This window comes from Diplotaxodon limnothrissa, linkage group LG3 (genome assembly GCF_057381915.1).
Source record: "Diplotaxodon limnothrissa isolate DT_005_m linkage group LG3, D_limnothrissa_male_GT1.1, whole genome shotgun sequence".
NCBI lineage: Eukaryota > Metazoa > Chordata > Actinopteri > Cichliformes > Cichlidae > Diplotaxodon > Diplotaxodon limnothrissa.
Window position 1 is genome coordinate 14,550,189 of NC_140598.1, and position 19,536 is coordinate 14,569,724.

General features: G+C 45.4%; 1 protein-coding gene across 1 annotated transcript in view; it reads left to right on the forward strand.

Annotated features, from left to right (window-relative positions):
• The first annotated feature begins 914 nt into the window (after positions 1-914).
• Positions 915-19,536, forward strand: part of LOC146634636 (uncharacterized) — a 30,258-nt gene continuing 11,636 nt past the window's right edge. The window contains exon 1 of the mRNA XM_085349922.1: positions 915-978. Coding sequence (XP_085206048.1) covers positions 915-978 — 64 coding nt within the window. The remainder of the gene's footprint in view (positions 979-19,536) is intronic.

The following is a 19,536-nucleotide window of genomic DNA, read 5'->3' on the forward strand; positions in this document are numbered from 1 at the left end:
TTTAAGGCAAAAACAAATATCTTGATGTCTTAATACGATGAATATAAAATATAAAGTAATACAACAAGGTTAAATATCTAAACATTTAAACTACTTCAGCTTTTCAAAGCTTCTTTTTCCAGTTGAAAATGACATCATCACGCCTGAATCTGCTTCCAGGAGCCGTCCAGATCAGGCTTGTTCAGGATATTTAGAAATCGTCCTAACAGTTGAAAAATAAAAAATAAACAGAGAACAAAGTAATATATGATTAGAAATAAATAAAAAAGAAAACTATAAATAAAACGACTTCTTTCATTTAAAGAAAAAGGTCTATCAGTCCTCTTGTCGTGTGTGTTTGCAGCTCACAAAGACGACTTACTGAGCTTCAGGATCCAAAAGGATGTATCTGCCAAATTCTTAATGTGGAAAAATGTCCATGTGTTTTCTTCTCCAGGAGACGATGAAGACACTGTTTGTCTGCACGATGCTCGTGCTGCTCTTTGCTTCCGGATTTTCCAAAGTGAACAATTTTCAACCAAGCGAGCACCGACCTGAAGAAACACCTTATGAAAAGTTTAGAAGACAGCATGTAGATGCTAAGATGACTGAAAAGCTGTGTAACACAGAAATATCAAATAGGAATATCTACAAACTTGACAACAGTTGTAAGGAAACCAACACATTCATCCTCAGCATTCCAGCAAAGGTCAAATCCATTTGTAGAGGTGAGGGGAGGTACGATGAAAATAGCGGCATGACGTATAGTACCGCAACGTTTCGCATAATTAAATGTAAGCTAAAGCATCAGGGAGCCAGGAAACCCAGCTGCCAGTATGAAGGCAGGCTTCTCACCAACAGGATCATTGTCGTGAAATGTGAAGGGAAGTTACCTGTGCACTTCGATCGGGACCTTCTACCCTCTGAGCGCAACGATGGCGAGCAACTGTGAGGAAAGAGTGGTGTGGAGGGGGGGCGTGGTCTGCGATGCTGCTGCAGGTCAGATGGATGTACCTGCGCTGCATTTGCTATCACGCCTCGCCAACTTAAAAGGCTTTGTGCTGTCTGAGTTGTTGGTGTTGTGGATGTGTTGGCTGGCAGTCCACAGACAGACTGATTTACACAACTGTGGAAAAAATAAAATTAATAAATAAAATAAATTGGAAAACATAGATGTGTCATTATTTCATATAGATTTCAAATAACATACCATTTGATGTCAACATGGTTTAGTTGCATTTGCAGTGCTCGTGCTGTTATATTCTTATGATTCTGTTCATTTTATGAGTGTATCCTTCAGCCTTGCTTCACATATTTACTGCTGCTTGATCAGCTTTAGTCCTGCTAGCATCAGCACAGGTAGAAACAGATCACACATCAGAGAATCGGCCGTGCATCTAAATGCAAATGGAAACTAAAAATGAAAACATAGATAACTGAGCTGAACTTCATAGATCTGAAAGTTGACCAATGCATACATAGTGCTAAAAATCAGGTATCGGGAAAACACATTATTTTATATTATGCTGAAGTCAATTGTTATCCTTTTTTAAAACTATATCATATAATAAAGTCTGTTTTGAAGTTTACTATGGCAAAAAAAAATATTTTAAGGCTCTTCAGATATACTGTAACTTCATAGGTATGAACCATCAAAGCATTTTCATCATGAATATAAAACTTCATTAGGTAGATCTGTTCAAATACTCATTAATGCAAATATCTGATCAGCCAATCACATGGCAGCAACTCAATGCAGGTGTAAAAGGTGAGGTCTAAAAAGAACCTTTAAGAAAATATGAATCATCTTAATCAGTCTTTAATTATGAAGCAATGGCCTAACTCCCTCTGACAAACAGACCTGTGGCAAAATTTATAAACCACTTTTGACTTTTTCCAAGGTGAACATTGTCTGGCAGCAGGTGCCCTTCCCCTCCCAGATCACGGTTCATATCTGATTTTCAGCTCTAAAGTTTATTTTTCTCTTCATAACAACTGTGCAAAGGATGATTTCTGAGGATGATGACTCATTTAAAATGCTTGGATGCTGACAATTATGCAGAGTCAGGCATGGAAAGGCTGCTCTTTGTGACAGGTGGGTGCTGTCATACATGGGTGTAGCTGCCAGCTGTCCTCGAGGCTTCACCTCTGCTAAACGTGTGTCTCTGAACTTGACCTCGTCTCATAAACTCTCCTGTGATTTTTATTTTGCATCCTTGGTTATTCAAATGAATGATTAATATATTAATATGAATCTATACAGATTTGTCCACACTGGATATGACAGTAAGAGTTAGTAAAGCTTTGTTAACGTGTCCCTCTACAGCCTGTTGTTTCTTAGTTTCACCAGTGAAACTGAATTAAAAACAAAATACTATTAGACAAAATACTTTACAACTCCACTTCATTTGTGCAAAAAAAACAAAAAAACAATCAATGTATTTTCACTTAAATAAGCAGCTGCTTTTCATGTGCATTAAACTTATATAAAAATGTAACAGTGCAAATGCAAATTCCTCGCTGACCAAACCAAAAGGCATTTCCAGTGGAAACTGGCCGACATATCCTCAGCACAACCATGTATAATATCCACAAAACTTAAAAAGAGGTTAAACAAACACACAATACAGTAATATTATGTTGAAGCACAGTACGAGGCTCCTGCCTACGATAGCCGTAATGCTCCAACAATCCATCAAGCGGTGCGGCTTCGTAGCTTAGCAAAGTCGTACTAAAACATTTGACAGATTTTCGAGCGCCGTGCACATAAAATCGTTTCCAGGTCAGTAAACACAACCAGGATTCATACAGTGGCTTGCAAAAGTATTCGGCCCCCTTGAACTTTTCCCCATTTTGTCACATTACAGCCACAAACATGAATCAATTTTATTGGAATTCCACGTGAAAGACCAACACAAAGTGGTGCACACGTGAGAAGTGGAACGACAATCAGACATGATTCCAAACATTTTTTACAAATAAATAACTGCAAAGTGGGGTGTGTGTTCAGCCCCCTTTGGTCTGAGTGCAGTCAGTTGCCCATAGACATTGCCTGATGAGTGCTAATGATTAAACAGAGTGCACCTGTGTGTAATCTAATGTCAGTACAAATACAGCTGCTCTGTGATGCCTCAGAGGTTGTCTAAGAGAATATTGGGAGCAACAACACCATGAAGTCCAAAGAACACACCAGACAGGTCAGGGATAAAGTTACTGAGAAATTTAAAGCAGGCTTAGGCTACAAAAAGAAACAACGTCCCACGGAGCACTGTTCAAGCGATCATTCAGAAATGGAAGGAGTATGGCACAACTGTAAACCTACCAAGACAAGGCCGTCCACCTAAACTCACAGGCCGAACAAGGAGAGCGCTGATCAGAAATGCAGCCAAGAGGCCCATGGTGACTCTGGACGAGCTGCAGAGATCCACAGCTCAGGTGGGGGAATCTGTCCATAGGACAACTATTAGTCGTGCACTGCACAAAGTTGGCCTTTATGGAAGAGTGGCAAGAAGAAAGCCATTGTTAACAGAAACCATAAGAAGTCCCGTTTGCAGTTTGCCACAAGCCATGTGGGGGACACAGCAAACATGTGGAAGAAGCTGCTCTGGTCAGATGAGACCAAAATGCAAAATGCTCTGTGTGGAAAACTAACACTGCACATGACTCTGAACACACCAGCCCCACTGTCAAATATGGTGGTGGCAGCATCATGCTCTGGGGGTGCTTCTCTTCAGCAGGGACAGGGAAGCTGGTCAGAGTTGATGGGAAGATGGATGGAGCCAAATACAGGGCGATCTTGGAAGAAAACCTCTTGGAGTCTGCAAAAGACTTGAGACTGGGGCGGAGGTTCACCTTCCAGCAGGACAACGACCCTAAACATAAAGCCAGGGCAACAATGGAGTGGTTTAAAAGCAAACATATCCATGTGTTAGAATGGCCCAGTCAAAGTCCAGAGCTAAATCCAATCAAGAATCTGTGGCAAAATCTGAAAACTGCTGTTCACAAACGCTGCCCATCTAATCTGACTGAGCTGGAGCTGTTTTGCAAAGAAGAATGGGCAAAGATTTCAGTCTGTAGATGTGCAAAGCTGGTAGAGACATAAGGCAAACCGGATTATAAGGAGCACTGTCAATTTCCAGAAAAATCAAAGGACTGATTTTTAGAGTGCCTCATTTTCCGAAAAGCACAGTAATAACATAATAACAACGGCCCGCTAGCATGCTCTTGGTTGCTGAGGGCTATGCTGTGGCTGAGCTGCAAGATTAACTCTGCAAAACCAACTTTCATCAAGTAACAGGGCTCTAGAGTGCAACCAATTTGGTCGCAAATGCGAATCCGTGTAAATGAGAGCAGGTACACTGATTCCACACAAAGACGTAAACACAGAACGGACCCGACGCATCAGAATCAACTTTGTCTTTCTCGGCTTTCTCACCCGACGGCTCGTAGACGGACACGCTCTCGGAGCTTAGCGATCCTGATGCGTCCGGTCCGCGCTGCGATTACGTCTTCTTGCGCTGATTCTGATTCGAATGGATTATAGAAATCAGTGATGATACCCAGCCCTAGTGAGCAGCCTAGGCACGACAGAAGTGGATGTAGCTGTAATAGGAAAACAACTATTGCTAACTTTTCTGTTAAGTTAAGGCCTGATCCTTCTGAAATTCATAGCCAGTGCTCTGACACGGTGTCATCAATCTTTGAATGCTGAAAAAGCACAGTGTATCCAGAAAAACACATTATATTATATCAATTATTATAAAATTTGTGTGCGTACCGGTACGCCCATGGCAAAAAGTTAGTCTAGAGCCCTGCAGTAAAGACGAGAGTTGGTTTTGAAAGGTGCAAAGAAGGGAGGGATGAGAAGTAAAAAGCAGCTACTGTCAGTCTTTACAGACAGAAGGACTGATTGGCCGTCTGGGAGCCCAACGGATGTTAAAAAAAAGAAAAAAAAAAGTTGAAAACGTTGAAGGTTTGATCATCTACTCCCTCATCTCCATCTCGTTTTTACTCCCACTCATTTCCAGCAGCCGTCTCTGTTAGTCTGCCTTCCCATTTCCATCCTAATGAGGATTTATTCCCACTGAAGCAGCTGCACGGCGCAGGGAAAGAAGACGCAGGAACCGCACGCTGAGTTCATCCACAACTTCTGACCTTCCCTGTCTCTCTCCATCCACCTCTCTTCTATCCGTTTAGATGTTTACCTGTCCATGTGACTGTTGACATTAGGAAGCTGTCACTAAACTGCTGTCGCTGCCAATGACTGTCATGTCCCCCTCGAGTGTTAGCCCCCCTCCAGAGCTCTAAAGCACAGGCTTTAATAAGCCCGGCAAGAGAAATGCCAGCTTCCTATGCAGCCTGAGCTGAGAACATTGGAGTGACAAAGAAGAGGGGGGCAAAAGTCTGATGCACACTAGGGCTGCCACGATTAGTCGACTAGTCACGATTACGTCAACTATCAAAATCGTCGTTTGAAGCTTTGTAAGATCACAAAAGACGCAGGAATAAGTAGTAGGATTTAAGAGTGTAATAACGGACTGAAACAGAAGATGGCAGCACTGCATGTACAAGGATGCCAGCTGCCGTTAAACCCCGAAGAAGAAGAAGCTGTGTCCCAGAATTCATAGCGCAGCCCAGCTCAGTTTCCAACAATGGCGGCAGCTAGTTAGTTTTAATATTACTCTAATATTACTCTTTCTGGGTCACAAAATAAACGTTTAACATGTTTTCAGGCGAGAGTGTAGCTGTGTAAACCTCAAATATCTGCTCAGTTTATCAAGACACCACATATTTCAAAAGCGCTCCGACGTTTTCAGAGACGTCTGTTAGTCACTAGCTCGATAGCTAGCCGGGAGCAAGGCTCATTAGAGCCGGTGAGAACACCGGAATCCCGGCAAATCGTTTTCAAACCCACCGCCGTCTTTCGCTACTCAGGTTAAACATGATATAAGTCACTTAGATAACTTAAAAATGTTATTGTTTGGCTTTTTTTAGTATTTTATTTGTTCCTGAGCAAATCGGTTTGGCTAAGATTAAAGTTATAGTTTTTACACAGCTGAGTATCAGAAGTGTGAGATGCTGGAGAATATACTCCGGTGTCCTGTTATATTTTAGATAGCAAGGAGCAGACGGCTGAGTTTATTAAACTTCACCGACACAATCTGCAAATTTCATTAAAATTTAATAAACTATCATCTTGTCTTTATTTTTAGTTAGCACATACCTGAAACACTTAAAGCTGTAAGCTAATGATAGTTATATAAGAGCAGATGCTGCTGGTGCAATAAGCTGTACGTTTTACGTACAATGGATGATGATCTGATTTAGGGCTGCACGATTTTGCATAAAATGAGAATCACGATTTTTTGGCTTAGAATTGAGATCACGATTCTCTCACGATTTTCTTCCATCCATCCATCCATCTTCATCCGCTTTATCCGAGGCCGGGTCGCGGGGGCAGCAGCCTAAGCAAAGAGGCCCAGACCTCCCTCTCCCCAGCCACCTCCTCCAGCTTATCCGGGGGAATACCAAGGCGTTCCCAGGCCAGCCGAGAGATATGATCTCTCCAGCGTGTCCTGGGTCTGCCCCGGGGCCTCCTCCCGGTGGGACATGCCTGGAACACCCCACCCAGGAGGCGCCCAGGGGGCATCCTTGTCAGATGCCCGAACCACCTCAGCTGGCTCCTTTCGATGTGGAGCAGCAGCTGCTCTACTCTGAGCCCCTCCCGGATGGCCGAACTTCTCACCCTATCTCTAAGGGAGAAGCCAGCCACCCTTCGGAGGAAGCTCATTTCTGCCGCTTGTATCCGCGATCTCGTTCTTTTTTTTTCTTTTTTTTGCCTGTCCCGTTTGGCTCTTTTGCCATCAGAATTGTTGTCTAAAGGCAAACAAAGATGCCTAACGGATTTACTTTACCAAATTGACCATCCCAGCCTTGCCGTAATGGTCCATTTGATTCACCTTTTATTGTTTATTTTATTTTCACTTACTGAATACGGGACAGACTTGACTGGGGGAAAGAAGGGGAGAAAGAAAGAGGGAAAGAGAAACAGCTGAGAAGAGGGACGGGGGAGAAGGGCAAAAGACAAAAACCAACAGAATGAGCAGAAAAAAAAAGAAAAAAAATGCATATATCAATTACCTGGGTCACCTGCTGAGAAAGAAAAAAGAAAACAAGCAGAAGAGAACAAGAGTAATAGAATAAACAACATCACAATGATATATGGGAATATGACAGTAAATACTAAATATTAAACATTATTGTGCAGCACATAAGATCAACAGAACACAGTGTGCTTTGAGGTAGGAGCCAAAAAGGGTGTAGTTTGTGGGTGTGATCACCCGTGTGTACACCTGTGAGCATGGACGCGCTTGTTTTTTGTTTTTTAAAAGGTTCCTTCATGTAATAATCTGCTAGAGGGTGTGGGGGGGCCACAGCCCCGTCCTCCAGGGCATGAAGCAGGTATGGAGGAGATCAAAACTCCAGACATCCAGAGGCCCCCAGAACACAAGAGACCAAGGAAGACCAACAGAGGGGCAGCCGCGCCACTGTCCCAGAAAGAGCTGAGGAGAGTCCCAGATGAGGGCTCACTCAGCAGCCGCGGAGCAGAAGCCAGGGGGAGTTGCAGTGACGCGCCCGTGAGCTCCGCCGGCAGCCAGCCACGCCTGAGTGACCGAGCCCCAGGCCGAGAGGCCGGGGGCACCCCACCTCCGAAGTGGCCCGAGCGAGCCCCAGGCTCCAGGCCCCGATAAGCGGCTGCCAAGGAGTGAGCCGGTGTGTACCTGGACGCCCATCCCCGGACACAAAGAACCACCAACGCACCGATGTCTGAGGGAGTCCGCCACTGGCAGGGGAAGTGGTGGTAGGGGGAGATAGGCCTCCAAACCTTGGAGGGCCTGAGATGTCCCCAGAGAGGTGGCGTCTGATACCCAACCTGACATATAGACACAGACATACAGGCACACACAGATACAAACATCCATTCCCACCCTCATGCTCTCATATGCACTTACTCCACACTCAACCAACGTGGAGACAGACATAAAGAGACGCTGTACACACGATCACACTCCCCAAGCGTACTCTACGAACCGGGTCTAGGTACCCTTGCCCCTGGAGGGGGGAACTGCACCCAGACCCAGGTGGTGTTACCCTTTTCCCTGCGGTGGGGGGAGGCAGACCGCCCCGACTCCGCAGCAGCAGGGAGGCCCCACACTCCAGACCGCAGTCGGACGGCCAACTCCTCCTCCTAACCCCCTGCTCCAGCAGGTCGCAGAGAATGGGGGTGAGAGAAGACTCCAAACCTCCCTCCACCCGCTCATTGTAGTGTTGATGCATGTGTGTTCTAAGGTGCATTTAAAACCCAGGAGGGCATGGAGCTACCTGCCAGAGAGCAGCAGGTAAGCGCATGGTCCCTCCTGCTAGCCCTCAATGTCTACGTGTATTTAAAATTGAGAGGTGGGCAACGACGCCAGGGGTGGGGTGTACACCCTGATGGTACTTTGGATTCCGTCTATCGTGCCCACCCCCAAGATCCTATATGTATGTGTAATGAGAGTGTGAGTAATGTGAATGTCTAAGTTGTGGGATAAAATTGAGGCAGAGGCAGCCAGAAGGGGACAGGGGGGGGGGGGGGGGGGGGGGGGGTAGCCTCCTCTGCACCCTGGTGACATACCCCTACTCCAAGGTCCTGCATGTGTGGGTGGTTGTGGTGGAGCGGGAAGAGGGAGGCAGCTGGAGATGGGGAGGGAAGGAAGGGAGGGGCAAGTGACCCCTCCCTGGGGCCAGCTCCCCCGCTGACCCCAGTAGGCACCCCCATACTCCGCGACCCGCCAGGGAAAGGGGGCCCAGGCCCATCCAGACCCAGTGCAGCAGCGCCTCCCGGCCCCACAGAGCCCGGGACAGTCCACCCAACCCCACCACAGAGAAAACTGCACCCACCCCACCATCCACTCATCTTCCAGACTACATAAGACAATAAACACCCAGGCTGAGATCTTCCTCCACCTCTCCTGTATCTCCCCCTCCTGCAGAGGGAGCTCCTGAGGAGAGGAAAGCTCCTGCAAGATGTGACAATCTCCCCCACCAGTTGAAGAGCCCCCCAGGTGGCTCGATGCACCGGCAGCACCCTGCTCCAGGGCTGGGCCCCCATGCACCCACCCGCCCACAACCCCGGCAACACACCAACCAGGACCCAAGCCCCCGAGGCCCGGTCCGGGTCCCAGCCCAGAGACGGAGCGCCCCCAGAACCTCACGCCCATCCCGGACCCATCCAGGGGCAGCCAGGCTACCAGGTCAGTAACCCACGTCCGTCAGCACAGACCCTCCCCTAGCCCCGCTGCACGCAGCCGCGAGGAAACAGTCACCTGAGAGCCAACAGAGCCCCTAACCGGACATGACCGCTACCCCAGGTTGAGCCCCCCAAGGAAGATGCCTCTGGGGAACCCCCCGACGCCCTAAGCCTGTCCCTACCCCCACACCAATCACAACAGTGAAGGCGGGACCAAACTATGACCCCCCCACCCCCACTAGGTGATGGAGCTGATCAAAGGAGCCCAGAGCAATTGATCTGATGTGGTGGCAGAGGCTGTATCAAGACTAATGTAATCTAATAGATAATTTCTATATTGGTTAGAATTAAGATTATTTTTTATTTTTCCAGTTCATGAGGACTGTTTTCTTGGCTATGCATAGGGCAGTGAAAACCATATGGGCGATATTCTTTTCTGAAGTGACATTATCTAAGCTGCCCAACAAACACACTAAGGGGGAAGTTGGAATGTTACATTTCAGACACTTCGATAAGTCTTCACATATCTCGCGCCAAAACTTCTGAACTGGTGGACAGAACCAAAGAGCGTGGATATAATTGTCCGGTGAATTGGTTTGGCAGTGTGAGCAGTTGCTGGTAGACGTAAAGCCCATCTTGAACATCCGATGACCAGTATAGTGCACTCTATGTAATATTTTGTATTGAATTAATTGAAGACTGGGATTTCTAATTAGATGAAAGGTTTTTAAGCAAATCTGAGACCAGAAGTTTAGGTCTAAGTTATCTGATAAATCCGCTTCCCATTTTGCAATAGGAAGTGATATTGATTCATCTGTTTTAGAAAGCATTCTGTATATTTTGGATAGTAATTTGGGGGTTTTAAGAGTAAGAAATTGAACCACACTTGGTGGTGTTTGTAGTTCAACTTGACCCGGTTTAAATTTCTTTTTTACTATGGATTTAATTTGTTGATATTCTAAAAATCTTTTCTTGTTGATCCCATATTGTGTAACTAGTCTGTCAAATGAAATAAATTCTGTTCCTTCTAGTATATGTTCTAAATATTTGATTCCTTTACCACTCCAATCTGAAAAGTTTATCATATTATTGTTTTGTAATATGTCAGGGTTGTTCCAGATAGGTGTACGTTTGCATGGGATTAATGAAGACGCCGTCAATTTTAGAAACTCCCACCATGCTGTCAGAGAAGAGCTGATGTTGATGCTTTTAAAGCATTCATGTCGTTGGATGTTTGAGCTGATAAATGGTAGGTCTGAGATCTCTAGATTATTGCAAAGTGCTTGTTCTACATCTAGCCAAGGTTCATCTAAGAGGGTGTGTTTTAGCCATCCTGAGATAAACTGAAGCCTGTTGGCTAAGAAGTAGTGCTGAAAGTTAGGCAGTTCTAGTCCTCCTTTATCCTTGGTCTTTTGTAGTGTTTTTAAGCTTATACGTGGGGGGTTTATTTTTCCAAAGGAATTTGGACATACATGAATCTAGAGATCTGAACCAATCTTGTGGCGGTTTAGTTGGGATCATTGAGAATAAATAATTTATTTTTGGTAAGACCATCATTTTTATAGCGGCAACCCTTCCCATGAGTGATATGGGTAGACATTTCCATCTAGCCAGATCATCTTCTACCTCCTTTAAAAGTGGGATATGGTTTAATTTAGTTAGATCTGCAAGCTTGGGAGAAATATTAATACCTAAATATTTTATATTTCCCGATTGCAGTGGTGTAGAAGAGGAATTATGGAAGGAGCAATTAATCGGTAGGACTGTAGATTTTGACCAGTTAATTGAGTAATCTGATATTCTTGCAAAAGAGTTTATCAATTCAATCACCCCAGAGATATTGGTTTGTGAATTTTGGAGAAAGAGTAACACATCATCCGCATAAAGGCTGATTTTATGTTCCACGTTCTTGCATTTTATGCCCTTAATTACTGAATTCTGTCTAATTGCTGCTGCTAGTGGTTCAATAAAAATTGCAAAAAGTGAAGGGGAGAGTGGGCATCCCTGCCTGGTGCCCCTCAAGAGACAGAAGCTGGAGGATGTCTGGTCATTTGTTCTAACACAAGCTGTTGGGGAATTATATAATATTTTTAACCAGTTTATGAAAGAGGATCCAAAACCAAATTTGTGTAAAGTTGCAAATAGAAATTTCCAGTTAACTCTGTCAAATGCTTTTTCTGCATCTAAAGAGAATATTGTAGTTTGTAGGTTTTTACTGTATGAGTAGTCTATCAAATTAAGTAATCTACGTGTATTTGTTGATGAGTGCCTACCTTTTATGAAACCAGTTTGGTCAGGATGAATTAAGAGGGGGGTTATTTTCTCCAGTCTCTTTGAGAGAGCTTTGCAGATTATTTTAAGGTCTACATTTATAAGGGATATTGGACGATAGCTTGAGGGATATACAGGGTCTTTGCCTGGTTTTAGCAGGAGATTAATGTTTGCAGAATTCATATTTGATGGAAGTCTGCCCTTTTCTTTAATTTCCAACAACGTTCTGTAGAAAACTGGTGCTAGAATCGACCAGAATTCTTTGTAGAATTCTGCAGGAAAGCCGTCTGGACCTGGAGCCTTATTATTGGGCATACTTATCAGGGCTTCCTGGAGTTCACCTGATGTCAGTGGTGAATCCAGTGCCATTGCTTGAGTGTCCAATAATTTTGGAAGAGTTATGTTGTCCAAAAACTGATCAATTTATTTTTTAGATGGGTTTATTTGTGGTGAATACAACGTTTTATAGAAATCCCTGAAAATGTTGTTTATTTGTATCGGTTCATATATTGTGTTCCCAGATGAATCTTGAACAGCACATATAGTTGTTTTTTCTTTATTTATTTTTAGCTGGTTTGCTAGAAATTGACCGGGACAGCAGCCTAAGCAAAGAGGCCCAGACCTCCCTCTCCCCAGCCACCTCCTCCAGCTTATCCGGGGGAATACCAAGGCGTTCCCAGGCCAGCCGAGAGATATAATCTCTCCAGCGTGTCCTGGGTCTGCCCCGGGGCCTCCTCCCGGTGGGACATGCCTGGAACACCCCACCCAGGAGGCGCCCAGGGGGCATCCTTGTCAGATGCCCGAACCACCTCAGCTGGCTCCTTTCGATGTGGAGCAGCAGCTGCTCTACTCTGAGCCCCTCCCGGATGGCCAAACTTCTCACCCTATCTCTAAGGGAGAGGCCAGCCACCCTTCGGAGGAAGCTCATTTCTGCTGCTTGTACCCACGATCTCGTTCTTTCGGTCACTACCCACAGCTCGTGGCCATAGGTGAGGGTAGGGACGTAGATCGACCGGTAAATTGAGAGCTTCGCTTTTACACTCAGTTCCCTCTTCACCACGACGGACCGGTGCAGCGTCCGCATTACTGCAGCCCCAATCCGTCTGTCGATCTCCGGCTCCTTTCTCCCATCACTCGCGAACAAGACCCCGAGATACTTGAACTCCTCCACTTGGGGCAGGAACTCATCCCCGACCCGGAGTGGGCACTCCACCCTTTTCCGGCTGAGAACCATGGCCTCAGATTTGGAGGTGCTGATCCTCATTCCCGCTGCTTCACACTCGGCTGCGAACCGTTCCAGTGCGAGCTGGAGGCCCTCACCCGATGAAGCCAACAGAACCACATCATCCGCAAAAATCAGAGATGAGATTCTGAGGCCACCAAAGCGAAAGCCCTCCGCCACTTGGCTGCGCCTAGAAATCCTGTCCATAAAAATTCTGAACAGAACCGGAGACAAAGGGCAGCCCTGGCGGAGCCCATCACCCACCGGGAATGAGTCCGACTTATTGCCGGCAATGCGAACCAAGCTCTTGCAACGGTTGTATAGGGATCGAATGGCCCGTAGCAATGGGCCAGACACCCCATACTCCTGCAACACCTCCCACAGGACACCCCGAGGGACACGGTCGAATGCCTTCTCCAAGTCCACAAAACACATGTAGACTGGTTGGGCAAACTCCCATGCACCCTCAAGTATCCTCGAGAGGATAAAGAGCTGGTCCAGTGTTCCGCGACCAGGACGAAAACCGCATTGCTCCTCCTGTATCCGAGGTTCGACTAGCGGACGAACTCTCCTTTCCAGCACCCTGGCATAGACTTTCCCAGGGAGGCTGAGGAGTGTGATCCCCCTGTAGTTGGAACACACTCTCCGGTCCCCCTTCTTAAAGATGGGGACCACCACCCCAGTCTGCCAGTCCACAGGTACTGCCCCTGATCTCCACGCAACATTGCAGAGGCGTGTCAACCAGGACAGCCCTACAACGTCCAGAGCCTTCAGGAACTCGGGGCGGACCTCATCAACACCAGGGGCTCTGCCACCAAGGAGTTGTTTAACTGCCTCAGTGACCTCGCCCCCGAAATTGGCGGGTCATTCCCCTCATCCCCAGACTCTGCTTCCTCCTCGGAAGACATGTCAGTGGGATTAAGGAGGTCCTCGAAGTATTCCTTCCACCGCCTGACAATTTTCTCAGTCGACGTCAGCAGCGCTCCGCCAGCACTATACACAGTGCAGGTAGAGCACCGCTTTCCCCTCCTGAGACACCCGAAGGTTTGCCAGAATCTCTTCGAGGCAGTCCCAAAATCTTTTTCCATGGCCTCTCCGAACTCCTCCCACACCCGAGTTTTTGCTTCAGCCACTCCCCGAGCCGCATTCCGCTTGGCCTGTCGATACCTGTCGGCTGCCTCCGGAGTCCCACAGGCTAACCAAGCCCGATAGGACTCCTTCTTCAGCCTGGTGGCTCCCTTCACCACTAGTGTCCACCATTTGGTTCGGGGATTACCACCACGGCAGGCACCAACCACCTTGCGGCCACAGCTCAATGCAGCAGCTTCGGCAAAAGAGAGAGGGAAGGAACTCAAACAAATTAACACTATATTTTATCTTTAATAATCATATATATTGCTTTACCAAAACAGCTTGTTTTTGTGTTTTTTAAACTACCATCTCTCTTAAACCAACTTGAATTGAACAGTGAGCACAGCCACTAAGTTCTATGTAACAAAAATACAGGGATGGGAGGGAGGGAGACGGTACCTGCACTGACGTTTAAAAAGAAGGAATAGGAGGAGGAGGGGTGGAGGTGGTGGAGCTCTCCGACAGGGGGAAAACTGAGATTTCAGTAAAGCTCAGTCCAAAGCACTTTCCTAATGATTTCCCTGTAACATTAGTCCTCGAGGTCCCCGTCACAGCAGACTACTGTGAGCGCCACCAGACAGTTAATGAGACAAAAACGAGACGCTCTTACAGCCAGGAGGATGCTTCCAGATGACGCTTGATTAATTTGATTGATTATCTGTGAATAAGTCTTGAGCCTCTCCTCAGTTCTTTATATTTTGCCTGTACTGAGCCAGATGTTCTTCTTCTTCCTTTCTTTAGACTTTCTGAAGGTCATTTAAAGTTTTTCTTTGGACATTAACTGCTTTTTCACCCATTTTCAGTCCAGTCCTTGTACCTGATCGCTTTCAGAGCGATATTTTTGTTTTTTGGGGGGGTTAAACCACTTAACCTAACTCAAGGGGACAAACCCGAGTTGTCAAATACAATACAAAACACACAACTTAGCAAAGAACCAATTTTAAATTTTATCTTTAGGGACTTTGTTACTAGCAACCTGTCACAGAAACACACTATTTAATTTCTTTGGATTGGGAAAGTAGAAGACAGAAAAAAAAAGGGACAAGCTGAAAAATCTATCTACAGTGGAGGAACAGTACCTGAAAGTCATGTCAAAAAAATATTCAGCAAACACCTGACACAGGACCTGAAAGATGCACTTGGTCCTTCAGTTGATCCATCTAGTGTTCACCAAAGCCTCATCTCATGGTGTCAGTGAAGGGTGGCTGTCAAGAATAGAATAGAATTAGAATAGAATTCAACTTTGTCATTGCACATGCACAGGTACAGGGCAACGAAATGCAGTTTGCATCCATCCAGAAGTGCTTTAGTGATATAGATATATTACAATATATATTAGCAATAATATAGATATGTGAGTATATTACAGAAATGGGTCTATTATGTTATAATGTACACGGTATGAAGTATGTTGTGAATATTCTATAACTATAAGTATGTACAGGCTGTAGTGAGTACAAGCTATGTACAGGATATGAACAGGATATAAATATGAAAAACTATACAGAATATGAAATAAATAACTTTACAGAATCTGGGATATACAGCTATACAGAAATGGGAACTATGCAAGTTGTAAACAGTTGTAGGATTAAAGATTATCAAATGTACAGAATGATTATTTACACAGAGCTATACAGTAGTGCAGTTAAGATAAGTGAGGGTGTAGATAGTTTCTACAGAGGCTATATAAAGTGCTAGTGGTTGTGAGTGGTGGTTCAGTCCATGTTATTATTGTGTTTGAGGGTACAGTTGTCCATTGTGGGTGTGTGTATGTTCAGTCCATGAGTTCAACGTGGGTCAGATGTCAGGAGGCAGAGTTCAGGAGTCTGACAGCTGTGGGGAAGAAGCTGTTCCGGTACCTGGTGGTCTTAGTCCGGAGGCTCCTGTGGCGCCTCCCAGAGGGCAGGAGGGTGAAGAGTCCATGTGATGGGTGACTGGGGTCTTTGATGATTTTCCCAGCCCTTTTCAGACACCGCTTCCTGTAGATGTCTTTTATGGCAGGAAGTGGTGCTCCGGCGATGCGCTGGGCAGTTTTCACGACCCTCTGCAACGCCTTCCGGTCCGAGGCAGAGCAGTTCCCGTACCAGACTGTTATACAGTTGGTCAGGATGCTCTCGATGGTGCAGCGATAGAAGTTCACCAGGACAGATTTAAAAACACAGACTGGAATATGTTCACCCACACAGACCTGGACCAGTACGCCTCATCTGTACTGGATTACATCTCCAAAACCACAGACAGTGTCACCACCCAGAAACGGATCACCATGTACCCCAACCAGAAGCCTTGGATGAACCGGGATGTTCGTCTCCTCCTGAAGGCCCGCAACACTGCCTTTAGGTCAGGAGATGCACACGCCTACAGTACAGCCAGGGCTAATCTAAAGAAGGGCATCAAAAAAGCCAAACACCATTACAAAAAGAAGGTAGAAGAACACTTCTCCAACTCCAACCCCCGACGCATGTGGCAAGGACTCCAGACCATCACAGACTACAGGACCACCAAACCCTCCCCCGCATCCTCTGATGTCTCCTTCCTCAACGAGCTCAACAACTTTTATGCTCGTTTTGAGCGAGGGAACCCCACAACCACAACCAAAGCAGACATGACGCCAGACCACCAACCTATGACTCTCTCCTTAATAAGAAGCCATTATTAAGGAAGGTGTAGCGACTTCCACAGTCGCTAGAGGCCGGGGATGAAGCCTGCCTATTTGCCTGACGCGCTGTCAACTTTACGCAATAATGCGAGAGGTGGAATTGTTTGCTTGTTTATTAAAGTGCTTTGAGAGTTTACAGAGTAATGTCATCGGATCCCGATTCAGACTCTTACAATGTCACAGGCTCTAATATAACGAAGCGAAACATGTTGTGCAGCGGTCAACAAAAACTACGGCTACCCAGCCCTCCTCTCTGTCAAAATCAAAACCAGTGAATGACAGACTGACAACGCCCATTTATGTCACCGCTAGCACCCACGTGACTCCCATAACAACCAAACAAATAAAAACCCAGTGATCATCAAAATTCAATACATTCAATTATGGCTCCTACAGAAGGGAACAGGGAGAAAAGGCTGAGGGATGCCAAATTACACAAGAACTGGACTGAAAATCAGTAGCAGCAGGTCTGATGGAGTGATGAACCAAAATTTGACAGTTCTGGTTCAAATTGTGGTAATATGTCTACAACCACCTGTAAACTACTGTACAGCTCTGCCATAGTTTGGGTCTGCATTTCAGCCAGGGTGTTGGGGATTTCGTCAAAATTGATGGAATTATGAAAAGTACCACCAGACTTTGATGCACCATGCAATACCATCTGGAAAGCGTCTGATCGGCAGCAGCTTACTAAACACATCGAAACACCATCATTCATGGACTGACCTGAGCCGTGTGGGATCATCTCGGCTTAGAATGGAACAAAACGGCAGCTGATATCGAAAGAAGAGCTCTGAATGTCCTTAAAGAAGCTCGGAGAACTATTCCTGAAGACTACTTAAAGGAATTCCAAAGAAATGTGCCTAAGAGAGTTCAGGGCGTGCTGAAGATAAAGATGCTCAAGCTCATTACCTCATTATATCAACTCTGTTTTTGCCTTTTATATTGTATTTTCATGTAAACTTTTCAAATTTAAACTGTTGCACCCGTTTCCCATTACCCAGCAAGTTATATGTTAGAATTAAGGTGTGGCTCAAACTTTTGCACAGTCCTACATTTCCCATCTATAAAATGATTTGACACCTGATAAACCTTTAAAAGCACTGACCTGCCTCTCCAACTATCTGTTTTAAACAACACGCACTTACCAGCAGTTGTGTTGCGTTTTCGTCAGGTTAGTGGCTCAGACCTAAAACAGCCCAACATTATCTCTAATTCAGGTCTGGACCCAAGGTGACCCATTAAAGTACGTGGTACTCCTTTTATTTGTACTTGTGTACTCAGGCATAAATTAGACTTTTCAGGTACAAACTAAATAACACAAAGAGGAGCTTATGAATAAGAACGAAACTGAGAGGCCCACTGCAAGAAGATACACACCCAAGTGCTGAGATTGTAAAGATGAAAAGTGAGCAGAGGAAAATGAGCGTTTCAGGACAACGAGGCGGTTTCCTCTTCTTCCCATCTGGAAGCCTCACAGCGGGGAGTTATGAGGTAGCCCCAACCTACCTCACATCTCCCTGCTGTGCAAGAACGAGCTCAGCAACACAAGCATCCTCTCTCTTTCGCGAGTGCATACGTGCACATCTACAGTGCTGCATGCCAATGAACTCATTTTCTTGGAGCACCTACACAAGCTGCAATCTACAGATCGTGTTTCACAGCGCTACAGCGAGAGGCAAACACCTCCCTCTGTTTGTGCTTCATTCTAGCTTCGCCCTTCTCTTCCCAACCACACACACCAACACCTTCCTCTTGTGAATTTTATTTTAATCCTTAACATAAAGACAGCTATAAATTAGGATAATCAAACTTGATTTATTACCTCCTGCACCCCCCCACTGTGTGTTCAACAGGAAGCTAAAGACTGGTGCTGTTAAAGTGTTCAAAAAACAGCAGGAGCTCGGTGTGAGGCCACAGTGGGCCAAAAAACACAAGATGACCTTCAGCAAGGACAAAATGTATCTGGACGTCTCTGTGAGCATCTGTCTCACTGTGTAAGTGTAGCACAGTGTCTGTGTGTGCATGGCTGGGCAAGAGAGACAGCACAACTGAAAGCACTCAGACGAGGACCCGGTGCATCGTCTGTCTCATCTCAGCCAGTTTACTTACAAACTCTTTAAGTTTGAATTTTAAAGCCGACAATGTGCACAGGGCAGTGATATTTAAAATGAAGGTAAACTATTCCAATCTCTGCAGCCCCAATTGTGTATCTCACACACACACACAGTCCTGAATTCATTACTGAAGTCTCATCCAGACGTTCAATGTGCTGTGTAATTAAATTGAGACGTGGGGTCAAAATTCCCACCTAGATTGAGTGAGATGAAATAGAAATCGGCTCTCCTCTAACTGACTTTATAGAAATAATTGCATAAGCTGCATTTATAACTGTTATTAAATAACAGCAGCACACGAGAACTGAAGTGTAATCCCAGCACATTTCGCTTCGCTTGCACTGATTCTTTAGAGATGACGACCGTGGTGGGTAATTAAGGGCAAACAATATACAAGTGGCGTGAAAAATGGAGGCTGCATTACCTTTCCAAAGCTTCCTTTCCCGATGGCCTGCAGTATCTGGAAGTGGTCAAAGTTTACTGTGGAGAAAATGAGAAGCAGTTAGTGAGAACGTGTCAGTTTGAGCTGAGCTATAAAACAGGGAACATGACATGTACAGCACTGTGCAAAAGTCTTGAGCCATCCCTCATTTGCTTCCAGGGATCCGGACTTCCCTGTAATCTTTAAAGTGGTATTAAGGAATAGCTCTCCAGGCTTTTTAAAGTGTTTCTGATTTTTAATCCAGGGCTTGTATTTGACCACTTTTTGTCTGTTAAGACCCTTCACACTAATCTCTGAAACATTCAAACATAAACAGACACCTAAGTCACGGAAAGGACCAGAAAACTTAACAAAGAACCAATTTTAAATTGTATCTTTACACATTTACTTGCAGCCTATTGCAAAAAAACAAAAGCCCACATC